Below are 14,140 nucleotides of genomic sequence, written 5' to 3'. Positions count from 1 at the left end.
CCAGGGGCATGAATAGCCCAAGCTAACCCCCATCAATGATGGTGCAGAGCTGGTCCTTTGGGGTAGCAGCTGGAGGTGATGCTTGCCAATCCAGAAACTCTTAGCTACAACAAGCAAACGCACCTACTTTTGACAGTCTATTCATTTGAGAGCCTTTGATGATGTTTTATGCAAAGCCTTTATTTTGTTTTTTTTGTAAGATGTGAGATTTTTTAAACTTCTACATTTGCATCTACCTTGTTTAAAATGGCAGTTCTGCGCTCGGCAAGTTGTGAGACCTGCTGGTACTGCTGAAGAGGGGCCACTAAGATATCCATCAACTCCTGTGCGTGGCAGGAATCCTGCTCTACTATATCATGCACTTCTGCATCCAGTTCATTGAGTTTGTAATGCCAAAGGTCCAGCATATCCCAGATTTGCTGCATGTGGCGAGAGGGGAAATTAAATATAAGGTCAGGCTCAAATATAACAGCAGAGTTATTTGTTCTTCACGTAGGGCATGTGGAATTGCAAAGATTTCAAAACTGATATGATGAGAACAGAACACACTGCATCTACCCGTGTGATTCACAGTTGAAGAAACCACATATTTTCCTGTGAGAAAGAATTGGTAAATATTCACCAGCTAAATGCTTGCTTGTACTTCACCTTTTACAGACATAAAATGAATGGGGGGCCACTTTACACTCTGATAAACCAGGCTCTGTAGAAACAACCAAAATTCTTTTAACACCCACAAAATTTTTTTGGCAAGATTACCTTCTGAACTTCTTTGGCTTTTGCAATGTTTTCACTCTTCTGTTTTAACATCTTTTCAATAGCTTGAAGGCCATTGTTAATAGTTTCTGCTTTTCTTTTCAGCACGTACTGAGGAGAGCTCTGCAAGATTTCAAAGCTAACCTGTCAGAGTAAAGAGAAAACGGTAGGTGAGATTACAAAGATCTGCTTGTTTCTGTGTGCCACCTCACCAAAAATATTCAAATTCTTTTTATGTTTTTCTTGACGAGTCACTTAAACACAGGAATGGAATTACATTTGCAGGAAGAAGCATTAACGTGAGCAGGTTCAATGTTTATAATGCTGTTCAGTTCCTCTCACTTAAAAATGACTGGTCAAGAAAGGCAATCCCTGAAGGAAGAAACAAATAAGACACTGCAATTCCCTGGGCGCTTCACTTCAGCTGCCCCTGTTCTAATTTGTAACAGAGGCTAATCACGCTGCATTGTGGAAAGGGTCAAATATAGATTCGTGCTGCAAGAAACCTAGAATGACACCTTTATGTCTCAGCTGACAGCTATTACTTCCATATAAGAAATAAGGGAACGTGGAAGTGCATCAATATATAGTGAATTTCTAAATATAAATTTAGAGATTTGTTACTGAAATAAAAGGCTCTGAGCCCCATCAAATACGTGGAACTTAATTTCCCTCTGCAGAACTCCACAGAAGTGAAAAATTGGTACACTGGAGGGCCTGATTTTCTATGTAAAGAGAAAAACTCTCAAGTAAGCTGAAGTTGAGTAATTGCCCAAGCACAGAACTGAGCGACACAGTAGGGTACCAGGTTACGATAGACTAGATGAAGTGCAGGGAGTGAGAAAGTCCTTGCTCTTAGTCCAAAGTGATGTCTGTCTTTACTAAACCCTGCTAGCTGTTAGGGTCAGCCAAGCACCAGGAAATTGTTAAATCATGGTAAATTCTTTGTGTCCTGCAGCCCCATGATTTATGGGACATATGCACATTGAACAGCGTTATGCTGCATTGATGTGAAAGATTTCTAGTAGTAGTTATTCTGGTTTGAAGCTTCTTATACTGAAACACTATATGCTTTTTCTGGGAAGAGGAATTAAGATAATTATTTAGTTAATAAATTATTTATCTGTTTTTATTTCTTAATTTTATTATTTATTATTTATAGATTCTAACGTAGTGGCAGACCAATATAATAATACACATAGTAAGGTATTGTAATGATAAAATTGCATTAATCAAAAGTAAATATATAGAGAAAAGAACTACAGTGCCCCTCTCAAATACTCAAGTCCAGTGTGTACTCAGTGCCTCAGACTCTTTGGAAAAAGGAACTCAGACTGTAATCACTAAACACCTGACCATTACTACCCTGAAGTATACTGAACATGAAAAATTATTGATGTTTTAGTGATAGTTTCCAAAAAAAAAAATCATGTATGAATGACACGACACAGTTGGAAATGAGAAAGCAGACTAGGCACCAGCTTCGTATCTTTCCTCAGAAAAAATGATGCATCTGTCAATGTTCAGGTCATCAGTAAGGCAGGCTTTTAATTTCAAGTCTTCTTCCCGGCATAAATCTATTATAATATTCACATAAAATGCATGTCATCAAAAGTACAATTTATTTTCATTTTTAGGTTAGCGGATTTAGAAGAAAGCAGAATGCCATTAAAATATGACAAGTTAATTCAGTTTAACACATGCTGGTATCTCCTAGTATGTAACTAAACTGATCTCTAATTCCACTAGGATTTATTTTGTTTCCTAAATGCATTTTAAAAGATTCCAAGATAGTTTATATTGTTTTCCACAACCTAAATGTGAAAAGAAAATGTTATCTACTTTCCAGAACCAGTTCTTTCATCCAATAGGTAACAAGAGCATTGGGATAATATTTTGTCTCAGTAAATGAAACAGTAAACAATTAAAAAAACCCCAAAGAATAAATACTATTCTACTTCCCTTCCCATTCTCTCTCCTACCCAGCTGTTGGTTCTACAGAGACTGGTTCCATTTTGAAACAGAAATTACAAAGTTAACCAAATTAAAATTAGTAAGCGCTAATGAATATGTCTCTAAATATTTAATGTAACATAAAATGAATGAGTAATCTGATAGACACTAACAAGTAACTGGATTTCAAAATCGTTTTATTAAACTTTCAAGTTTTATCAAATCAACCAAGATTTAGCCTTTAAAGTTAGCATTAAACATTATTATTTCTGAAATAAGAGAATGAAGATTTTTTTCTTTTAAAAAGTAACACGAATAAGTAACAATTGTAATTATTATACCAGGCTAAAATCTGACCCCAAACTTACACTATTACTCTATTTTCCTTTAATTTTGCATTCAGTTAACTGTTTATACCCACTGTAGATAAAAAGCACTGCAAAAAGTTGAGGCAATGTTATTTAGTTATTTAAATTCCCTGCCTGCTTTCAAAGAAATGCAACCATGCCCCAAGGCATGGTATAAAGGACCATGCCATGATACCCTACCATATGTGCAAATTCAATTTAAAAAAATCCAGTTTCAAAGTCCTCTTTTAACTCAGTTTTGAAAGTATCTTCTCAGTTAAGCTATAAAAACTTCCCAAAGGGCTTTGACTACTAATTCAGTTCAAGAATCCGACTGGATAGAAGACAGGATCAATACTATATCCAAGACTTTATTGCTAGTGGTCCTGCCATGTCTCCTTTTAATGGAAAAGAAAAATATTATATTCAAACTGCTTACTGTAAGGGTATTCTACAAGGAGACAGTTAACATGAGGAATCTTTCCATATGCATACATTTTCACTGAGAAGAAAATGCAAGTGAAAATGATCAGTGTTTCAAGTTGAAATTTATAGTTACAACGTTCATCAAATATTGCTGTACTTATACATATACTTATAAATACCTAAAATGTATTTATACAGTAAAAAAAGCTAAATATGAAAATTACATCAACAGTTACCTTCTCTTCTAGGTCTTGCAATACTTTCTTGCAGTCCTCCAACTGTGTTTCAATCTCTGCAGGAACTACTGTATACATTTCAGAATACTTGATCCGGAGTTTCTCCATGATATCCTTTAGAGTTTGACTTTCTTTACTAATCACGCTCTGAACTTCCTACAAAATTAAGAACAACTTCAGCAGTTTTACCCAGTTTTTACTGAGTACATGTGCATGTGTGTATATGTACATATGTGTGTATATATACACATACATACTTATTGTGCTTTGTATTTCCTACCACAGTTATGATTTGGAAAAGGTGTTTTCATGATATCAAACCTAATTTGACTACCTCTGCAAGCAGATTAGCTTCAAGAAACAGGCACTCATTTAATCAAATGATGCTTTTCAATCTGTAAGAATTAATTAAACTTGATACTACTCCATGTCAGGCAACTGACGCACTGATGTTTATTGACAGGTATAGCAATGTAACCATCTGAAGTGCTCCTACGATTAAATGTTAACCTTTGTGCTCTCCCTTTTGCCAACAGTGCATTTTCTCTTTGAAAGACATTTAATAGCCAACGTTCATTCCTTCATTATTATGAACAACACAAAAGCCAAACAACACAAAACACAACAGGTTTCAAGCTGAAGTGTCTGCTTTCAGGCAATTATGCAGAGCAGCACAGCAGGCTCCTTTCAAAACAGTAGTTTCCAGTTCTGCATAAAGAATGTAGGTTTTATGAGATAAAAGAAACTTGAACAACTGTCTACAGCCTGTGGCCTAGAAATAAAATCTGATCTAAATCCTCTTGCAGAAGGAATGAAGAAACTCATTTGTTTTGAAGGTTTTCTAGAATTTCAAGTTGTTTGTTTGCTTTATGGTTCCTTTTCCCAATGCTCAGCTGTTTGAGAAACTCAAATGTTAACTCAAGTTATTGGAGAAAATGATCTAAAGCTCCTACCAAGCAGTGAAAGATGTTAAAATTAACATCCTTTTTCAATCAGGGGTAATGGTAATCCATTAACTCCTAGTCTTCACTTGGGAATCTTTCCCCTCACACAAATATGGTGCACAGACAAATATGTAGGATCTGAGATTAATTTATTTCCTGTCATCCCACGACAACTGGGTATGATATTAAAAAACGCAAAACCGTGAAACAGCTGTGTGCCTCATTTTACCATAGAGAAGGCTGTTCTTGTCAAGTGGCTCAATTAAGACTGTGACAACGTTTACAGGAGTTTATAGATTCCCTGACATGAATTTGAAAGAAACATTTACAACATTAGTCTCCAAAACAAAGCAGGTTTCTGCAAACTGGTTTCTGTATATAAACGCATGTTCACATTTCACAGATTATTTAGCTGGAAAGCAGATGCCTGTCAAAACCGTCCCAGTTTTTTTTCCTAGGGGACTAGATGATATCGCTTCCCATTTGCATGTTCATCTACATTGGTGAGTTAAAACTTTGCCACCCGACTAACCCAGATTTGTCATCTGGAAGTGAAATAGGCATTTCTACTCAATAAATGGAATGGAGCCCCAAATAATGCTATCAATTTTATGGAAACTACATTTTCTTTGGAAGTAGAGATGAAATTGCCCTACAGATTTTGGCTTACTGGTGTTTGCATTAGGTAAAATTAAGGAATTTTTCAATCCTTTCACCTGAATCTTCTCAAAAGGAAGACGCCCATTGTGACATACTGCTACAAATAAATCATTTGGCCTGATTGCAGCTAACATTTGGGGACCTTATAAATGGCTATACTATCTGAGGGGTGGCTGTCAGGAGGATGGAGCCAGTCTCTTTTCAGTAGTGCCCAGTGAGAGGACAAGGGGCAATGGGCACAAACTGCAGCACAGGAAGTTCCACCTCAACACGGGGAAAAACTTCTTTACTGTGAGGGTGACGGAGCACTGGAACAGGCTGTCCAGAGAGTTTGTGGAGACTCCTTCTCTGGAGACCTTCAAAACCCGACTGGATGCGTTCCTGTGCAACCTGCCCTAGGTGATCCTGCCTTGGCAGGGGGGTTGGACCAGATGATCTTCAGAGGTGCCTTCCAACCCCTACCATTCTGTCATTCTGCGATTTGCTTGTACCGATTGCTGTCAGAACAGGAACAAGGTCTAAACTCACTTTTGGGTGAGTTTTAGGAGCTCAGATTAGCACAGTTTGGATGTGAGGGAAAAGCATAGGCATCAAGAATCTGCAGTGGTAACATTTCCTACTGGATACAAAGAACTCAGTAAAAGAGCAGACCCAACTCTAAATTCTAATTCTAAATAATTTTAAATAGAAAACCAGTCCTTTCAGACAAAACCACAAGGTTTCACAGTAATGGGTTTTCAGAACTTCCTCGAGATGTAGTTAACATATCTCTCTCATGCTAACCCCTTCAAAAATGCTCATATCTGCCATCATGGTCTTTGGCTTCTGTACTTCTCCTAGTCCTTTGCCAGCTTCAAGCATCTACCTTGTAAAGAAAACATGTGATGGGGACCCCCAACTAGTTTTTACACAAGGCTCAAAGACAGCCCAAATTTGTAAGGGACCTTATTAGGCTGGAATAATATAAAGTTCTAAAGTTAAAAGACAACTCGATTAAATATAACTAAAAATAAATTTTTGATAAACATTTAAAAATTATGATGATATAAACACAGTAAGACTACATTGAAACAAATATAATTAAAATAATAAATAAATAAATCTACATTCGGGATGTGTTAGGAATAATACCATTTCATAAAGTCAAGAATTCAAAGGATCACAAAAATATACTGAAATGTGGTCTTGACCATGGTTTGATTTCTAAGAATCATTTACCAGGTTAACCCCCTGATGTGGGACACCAGATCCAGAGCATCTGAAGCTGCCCTGGCTAGGTACGCAGAGGGGGAAATGACACAGGATGTACACTAAGCAGTATTTCCTAAAAGGCATGCCGCCGTCTGTGAGTCTCTCCGCAGTCTAGAAAGATTTCTATGGCTGCTAACTGAACCACACAGAGGGAGAGGAATGCAAACCAAGGCCATAGCATGGCCAGTCATATTCTGCTGAGCCAGATTCATTCTCTTTAAGTCAATGTACATATGCATATACTTTGCCACTAGTTTTATTTAGAGCTAGTTCAAGCCCCAGCATAAAAGAGAACATATTCCAAATGTCCTCACACAATAACAGCTGTTACAAACCTCCAGTTGCCCTGCCTTTCCAGTAGCACCTTGTAATAATACAGATGCAGCACTCTGTAATGCATTTGTCACAGCACTTATTTCTTCAGTGATCTTGTCCCTCTCTTGAATCTCAGTTTGTACAGAATCCTTATGGTTTTGAGTCTTTTCATACAACCTACGAAAGATTTCCAGCAAGAATATATTAAGTGTTAGACTCTACACTAAGTAGGAGTGATCAAAGAGCATGCTTAATAGAGATAATTTTAAAATGTATATCCAGAACCACATTTGTCTGTACTTTAGTATTATTTTCTGTAACTAAATCTCTGATTTTCTGCCCTTTATTGTCTCAGTTTCTTCAAAAATTAATTCAGATATTGCTAAACAAAGTATGTTTGCTAGACCAAATCAGATAGCATGCATATTTAAACAGCAAACAGAGCTCAGGTTTTCAGAGTCTGAAAATGCAGAGCAGAAGATGTTCACAAAGATTTCCATGTCAAAAAGCAGGCATGGAGAAGGATGATTACAATCACAGATTTGCAAAAAATATTTGAAGCATATTTTAAACAGTGGCACCCACTTTGTAAGGCAAAAGTTGCATTGTTGCAAAAAGCACAAGGTCTGATTTTCATAAGAATAGAAGACCCATACATCTCATTCAAATTCACAAGAGCTTGGAGCCTCCAAAATAGACCATCATCCCTTCTGATTCCTTCTACACTTGAACACAAATTGCAGCCCACACATGGTATGGCCAAGCTTGGGTCTTCTCCATATCTACTACCTCCCAATGCCCATGCTGGAGACAGAAGATGGGTTTGATGGAGCATTGGTCTCACCCAACAGGGCATTTTAAGTGCATTACAGCTTTCACGTATTCTTTAACACTCAATAAAACACTGTGCTTATAAGTAGTCCTATGTCATATCTTCAACAGAAATTTCAAACAACTTACTTTCTACAGCGATCCTGCATTGCCTTTATCTCACATAAGGCGGGAAGAGCAGCTTCTTCCTCAGTATTTTCAGATGTATTCAGGATGTTTCTTATTCGGTGAAGAAGTAAGAGTAAGAGGAGCTGTTGCTGGTTGATGTTTTCCTCAAATGAGTTCACAAAATCTAGTAATTCAACCAGTTCCTCTCTGGTGGCCTTTTCTTTCTCTTTAAGATTTTCTGGCTGTTCTTCCTGGAGCTTATCAAGAATTATTGTTTCTCGTTCCAGCTAAGTAAACAGCATGTCAAAGCATGAGATAAAGTGCTTTTTTATTCCATCACCTTAAATTACATTATTCATTTACTCATACGCATGACTAAGTACTGAGAATTACATAGGCAAAGAACTTGAACACCTGAAGCGTGCCAAAACATTTGACTTCGCTCTAACAAAGCACATAACCACACAAAGAGTTGTTCTGGGTTCAGAGAACTTGTACTATAAATATCCCCACCAATTTTGACTCCAGCTTCAAGAATGGCTGGGGATAACTGGCTGATCAATAGATGGGAAATTATGTTCTGCACTGATCTTAGCCCTTTACATGCCATTTTACTGAGGGCCCCATCCCTACTACATTCGCCAAAACTTATCGTTTATCGAGCAACTCACCTCTTCATTGATGAATTTCCATTCTTGCTTTAGTTCTTCACAGTTAATTTCCAGCCCTTTCGCCTCCTCAAGCAAACCCAGCCAATTTTCCCACAGCACTGTTACAATCCTGTCCAGTGCCCTGTCACTTCTCCTGCATAGTCTCAACAGCTCTCCAGAGACCTGCCTCAGCTTCACAAGATCATCTTCAGCCAAGTCAATGTTGGAGACTAAAACCTTATAGGAAAAATAAACAAGTAAGTAGCTAAAACGATACAGTCAGAAGTGTTAATGAAGCATTCACTAACATGATTAGGATCCTCTAACAAAATGACAATCACTCCACTGAGCTGGCTAAATATAGTTGTAATGAGGCAAGTCTGTTGGCTAAGACTGTGGAAAAAGATAGGGTGAATAAAATAAACAGAAGAACAGTGTGCCCAGACAATTAGGTTGTTTGAACTTCTTTCTGGTTATTTGGAAGGGAAGAGAAACAAGCAGGAGTTACAGGTACTTAAAGATGACCAGCCTGTAATACGATGAGTACCAGAAGACAGGACAGAAGAGTGATTCATCATAGGAGAGGTCTGGTGGAGAGGCAGCAAGAGAGTCCTGAGTGGGGAAATTGGAAATTCTCTGATTTTTACTTCTGAGGGAAAACAACAGCAATGTTAGAAATCTGATCAGTCCTGGTCCTGCAAAGAAACAATGATGGATCTGACCAGAAATGCAATACTATCTTGAGCACTGATAATCCTTGATTTCTACAGCAATAATATGTACTTCATTTTACATGGTCTATTATAATCTGGTCTTTTTATAGGTATATAAATATAGTCTGTGGTTTTATATATATACATAAATACAGGATAAAGAATTTCACTTCTTTCTACTACAATATATGGTGTGCACAGCTGCATCACAGTTTTGCATGAGCTTTTCAAGTTCTTCAGAGCCTCTCTTACCTTGCTTTCTTCTAAGTGCTCCAAAGCTTCTTTATAAGATGTTGGTATTTGAGACAAAGACTGTCTAAGCATCTTTTCCAGTTTGTTAAGATCATCACATACCTTATCTTTGGTTTTTATGTAGCTTTTGTATTTTTCAAAATACCTGTAGGAAACAATTAATAAACCAATTAAAATTTGATGTGGTTTCTCCTCTCTCCAACCATAATGCCCACTAGAACAATAATTAAAAAAAAAAAAAAAAATCTTCTGAGCTAGTAGTCCTTACTACTTTGCAAGTTATCCTCAATTAGCATTTATTATACACTTCAGGTCCAATATCCAAGATACTTTAGAGATCTTTACCCAGAGGTAAAGAAATATAGGTATGTATATCCATACATCAGCCATAGAGCTGCTTAAAAGAATTGTATGTCTTGATCTAAGTCTCCATCCTCCTCAGACGTTCCCAGAAATTAGTTCCCAGTTTGTAACACACATTCTATTTGTCCCTATGATGCGTGGTTGTCCTGGTTTCAGCCAGGATAGAGCTGGTTTTCTTCACAGAAGCCAGTGTGAGACTGTTTTGGATTTGGGATGAGAAACTGTTGATAATGTGCTGATGTTTTGGGTTGCTGCTGAGCAGTCAAGGACAGTCCAGCTTCTTGTGCTGGCCTGCCAGCGAGCAGGCTGGGGGTGCACGGGGAGCTGGGAGGGGACACAGCCGGGACAGCTGACCCAGACTGGCCAAAGAGATATTCCCTACCATACGACGTCATGCCCAGTACATAAACCGGAGTTGGCCGGGGGGCGGAAATCGCTGCTCGGGGACGGGCTGTCGATCGCCGGGTGGTGAGCAATTGCTGTATTGGGCATCACTTGTTCTTGTACATTCCTTTGTCGGTATTATCATTGTTGTTTCCTTCTTTCTTTCTGTCCTATTAAACTGTGTTTATCTCAACCCACAAGGTTTTTTTCCTAATTCTCTCCCCCACCCTACTGTGGGAGGGGGAGTGAGCGAGCGGCTGCGTGGTGCTTAGTTGCCGGCTGGGGCTAAACCACGACAGTCCTTTTTGGCGCCCAACGTGGGGCACGAGGCTTGAGATAATAACAGTTGCAGGTCACAATATCAGTTTATTTGATTTGCATGATGCTCTCGTCTTTGTTGTACATGTTAAGGATCGGTGTTGGTCTCTGCGGGCTGCTGTACTCGCCTGCAAGTTTTGTTTTTCGAGCACTGACCTTGAGCTTAATGTGGTATCATCTGAACTCTGTACTAAAGCCGTTACTGTATTTTGGCTACAGTCTTGTGGAGACGATTAGCAATTATACTTCTGCCTCTGAAAGGCTTTCTATGGAGGAAATGCAGAATGATACCTTTGCTACCCTCTATCATAACGTTTCCTCCTTCATCACAGTAATTTTTCCGTATTTTGAACACCCTTGGGTAGTTATAATACCTCTATTGCTACTTCTGGGGAACATTGTTTCGGTTTTGTCTAAGGTTGGCAAGCGATTTAAGAATATCACCCGGAGATCTGCCCCAAGGCTGGATAGTTATGAATGGCAGGGCGTGTGGAACAGCATGGGCAAATGCCTGGGGCGGTGGGCACCTCCGGTGTTTTGGAGCTTCACTCCCGAACAAGTGCAGAATCCTGATAAACTAGCAGAATATCTGGAAGAAGTATGCTGTCAGCCTGGCAGCTCCAAGGAGACACAAATCATTGCCATGTGCTGGGGCCTGGCCCATGCCTACCGAGCTCTATTTAACACTGTGCAAAGGGGAGAGAGGGTCTCTGGGTCTGATGGCAATGTGGCAGGCACTGTGACTACTCCAACCCCTGCAACAGGCACTGTAGCTACTCAGACTGTTGCAGCTGAACCAGAGAACCAGCCCATCCCAGTATCAGTTGCCCCTGTACAAAAGAAGAAATCTTGGAAGCGGAAGTCAGCTCGTTTAGTAAGGGAGGAGGAAGATTCTGCTAAGAGGGAGGCAGAGGAAGCGAGTGAGGAGGCAGAGTGCTCTGAAGCAGGGCCATCACAAGGACTGAAGAGGGAAGAGAGCAGGTCATCGCTTGAAGAGGAGGAAGAGGAAGAACTCATAAAAGAGACGGTAACTACCCGATCTCTATCACTGAGTGAACTGCGAGATATGCGAAAGGATTTCAGCCGTCGTCCAGGTGAGCACATTGTCACCTGGCTGCTCCGATGCTGGGATAATGGGGCCAGTAGCCTGGAATTAGAGGGTAGGGAAGCCAAGCAGCTGGGATCCCTTTCTAGGGAAGGGGGCATTGACAAAGCAATTGGAAAAGGTGCACGAGTCCTCAGCCTCTGGAGACGACTCCTGTCGGGTGTGAAGGAAAGGTACCCCTTCAAGGAAGATGTTCTATGTCACCCAGGCAAGTGGACCACCATGGAGAAAGGTATCCAGTACCTGAGGGAGCTAGCGGTGCTGGAAGTGATTTATGGTGACTTGGACAATGGACAATCATCCAAAGATCCAGATGAAGTCAATTGCACGCGACCTATGTGGCGGAAGTTTGTACGGAGTGCACCATCATCATATGCCAACTCATTAGCAATAATGGCCTGGAAAGACGGAGAGAGACCAACGGTGGATGAATTGGCTGGCCAACTCCGGCAATACGAAGAAAGTCTCTCTTCCTCCCTACGGGCCTGCGTCTCTGCTGTAGAGAAACTGTCCCAGGAGTTCCGGCAATTCAAAGAGGATATGCCCTACCCTCCACCCGTACGGACCAGTGTCTCAGCCATTAGGAGTAAGCGCTCTTCTGTTCAAGAGAGAGGATATAGAGGATACACACCGCGAGCCACCCTGTGGTTTCAATTGCGTGACTACGGAGAGGACATGAGGAGGTGGGATGGAAAACCTACCTCGACCCTAGAGGCACGAGTACGTGAGCTGCAAGGGAAAACAATTACAAAAGGGGGTTCAGGTTCCTCGAGGAAAATCGTCGCTCCACTTTCCAGTGGGCAGTTCCCCAGAAAGAATAGAAGAGCTGATCTCACCTCTGATCCTCTTGAGGGGACTTCTGATTCCTATTTACAAGAAGTGGGTAACGAGTACTATGAGCAGGATTAGAGGGGCCCTGCCTCCAGCCAGGCGGAGGAGAGGGATAACCGAGTTTATTGGACTGTGTGGATTAGATGGCCTGGCACATCAGACCCACAGGAATATAAGGCTTTAGTGGATACTGGTGCACAATGTACCCTGATGCCATCAAGCCATACAGGGGCAGAACCCATCTGTATTTCTGGGGTGACAGGGGGATCCCAACAGCTGACTGTGCTGGAGGCCGAAGTGAGCCTAACTGGGAATGAGTGGCAGAAGCACCCCATTGTGACTGGCCCAGAGGCTCCGTGCATCCTGGGCATAGACTATCTCAGGAGAGGGTATTTCAAGGACCCAAAAGGGTACCGGTGGGCTTTTGGTATAGCTGCCTTGGAGACGGAAGAAATTAAACAGCTGTCCACCTTGCCTGGTCTCTCAGAGGACCCTTCTGTGGTGGGGTTGCTCAGGGTCGAAGAACAACAGGTGCCAATCGCTACCACAACAGTGCACCGGCGGCAATATCGCACCAACAGAGACTCCCTGATCCCCATCCATGAGCTGATTCGTCGGCTGGAGAGCCAAGGAGTGATCAGCAAGACTCGCTCACCCTTTAACAGCCCCATATGGCCAGTGCGAAAGTCTAATGGAGAGTGGAGACTGACAGTAGACTATCGTGGCCTGAATGAAGTCACGCCGCCACTGAGCGCTGCTGTGCCAGACATGCTAGAACTTCAATATGAACTGGAGTCAAAGGCAGCCAAGTGGTACGCCACCATTGATATTGCTAACGCGTTTTTCTCGATCCCTTTGGCGGCAGAGTGCAGGCCACAGTTTGCTTTCACCTGGAGGGGTGTCCAATACACCTGGAATCGACTTCCCCAGGGGTGGAAACACAGCCCTACCATTTGCCATGGGCTGATACAAACTGCACTGGAACAGGGTGAAGCTCCAGAGCATCTGCAATACATTGACGACATCATCGTATGGGGCAACACAGCAGAAGAAGTTTTCGAGAAAGGGAAGAAAATAATTCAAATCCTTCTGAAAGCTGGTTTTGCTATAAAACAAAGTAAGGTCAAAGGACCTGCACAAGAGATCCAGTTTTTAGGAATAAAATGGCAAGATGGACGTCGACAGATCCCAACGGATGTGATCAACAAAATAACAGCTATGTCTCCACCAACTAGCAAAAAAGAAACACAAGCATTTCTGGGCGTTGTGGGTTTCTGGAGAATGCATATTCCAAATTACAGTCTGATTGTAAGCCCTCTTTATCAAGTGACCCGGAAGAAGAATGATTTTAAATGGGGCCCTGAGCAACGACAAGCCTTCGAGCAAATTAAGCAGGAGATAGTTCATGCTGTAGCCCTCGGGCCAGTCCGAGCAGGACAAGATGTTAAAAATGTGCTCTACACGGCAGCCGGGGAGAATGGCCCTACCTGGAGTCTCTGGCAGAAGGCACCAGGAGAGACTCGAGGTCGACCTCTCGGGTTTTGGAGTCGAGGATATAGGGGATCTGAGTCCCGCTATACTCCAACTGAAAAGGAGATACTGGCAGCATATGAAGGAGTTCGAGCTGCCTCAGAAGTGGTTGGCACTGAAGCACAGCTCCTCCTGGCACCCCGACTGCCGGTGCTGGGCTGGATGTT

The 14,140-nt window shown here is 41.3% G+C and overlaps 1 protein-coding gene across 1 annotated transcript in view; it reads right to left on the bottom strand.

The window, feature by feature from the left end:
* The window catches only part of SYNE2 (spectrin repeat containing nuclear envelope protein 2), a gene marked incomplete at its 5' end in the record, with an annotated part of 187,650 nt that overhangs the window by 103,435 nt on the left and 70,075 nt on the right, over positions 1-14,140 (bottom strand). The window contains 7 exons of the mRNA XM_082000771.1: positions 237-419; positions 760-900; positions 3,719-3,874; positions 6,909-7,065; positions 7,849-8,114; positions 8,499-8,714; positions 9,443-9,587. Of these exons, the coding sequence (XP_081856897.1) occupies positions 237-419; positions 760-900; positions 3,719-3,874; positions 6,909-7,065; positions 7,849-8,114; positions 8,499-8,714; positions 9,443-9,587 (1,264 nt within the window). The remainder of the gene's footprint in view (positions 1-236; positions 420-759; positions 901-3,718; positions 3,875-6,908; positions 7,066-7,848; positions 8,115-8,498; positions 8,715-9,442; positions 9,588-14,140) is intronic.

Source organism: Phaethon aethereus, assembly GCF_964289735.1.
Source record: "Phaethon aethereus genome assembly, chromosome: 5".
Classification (NCBI taxonomy): domain Eukaryota; kingdom Metazoa; phylum Chordata; class Aves; order Phaethontiformes; family Phaethontidae; genus Phaethon; species Phaethon aethereus.
This window is presented reverse-complemented; position numbering and strand designations above follow the sequence as displayed.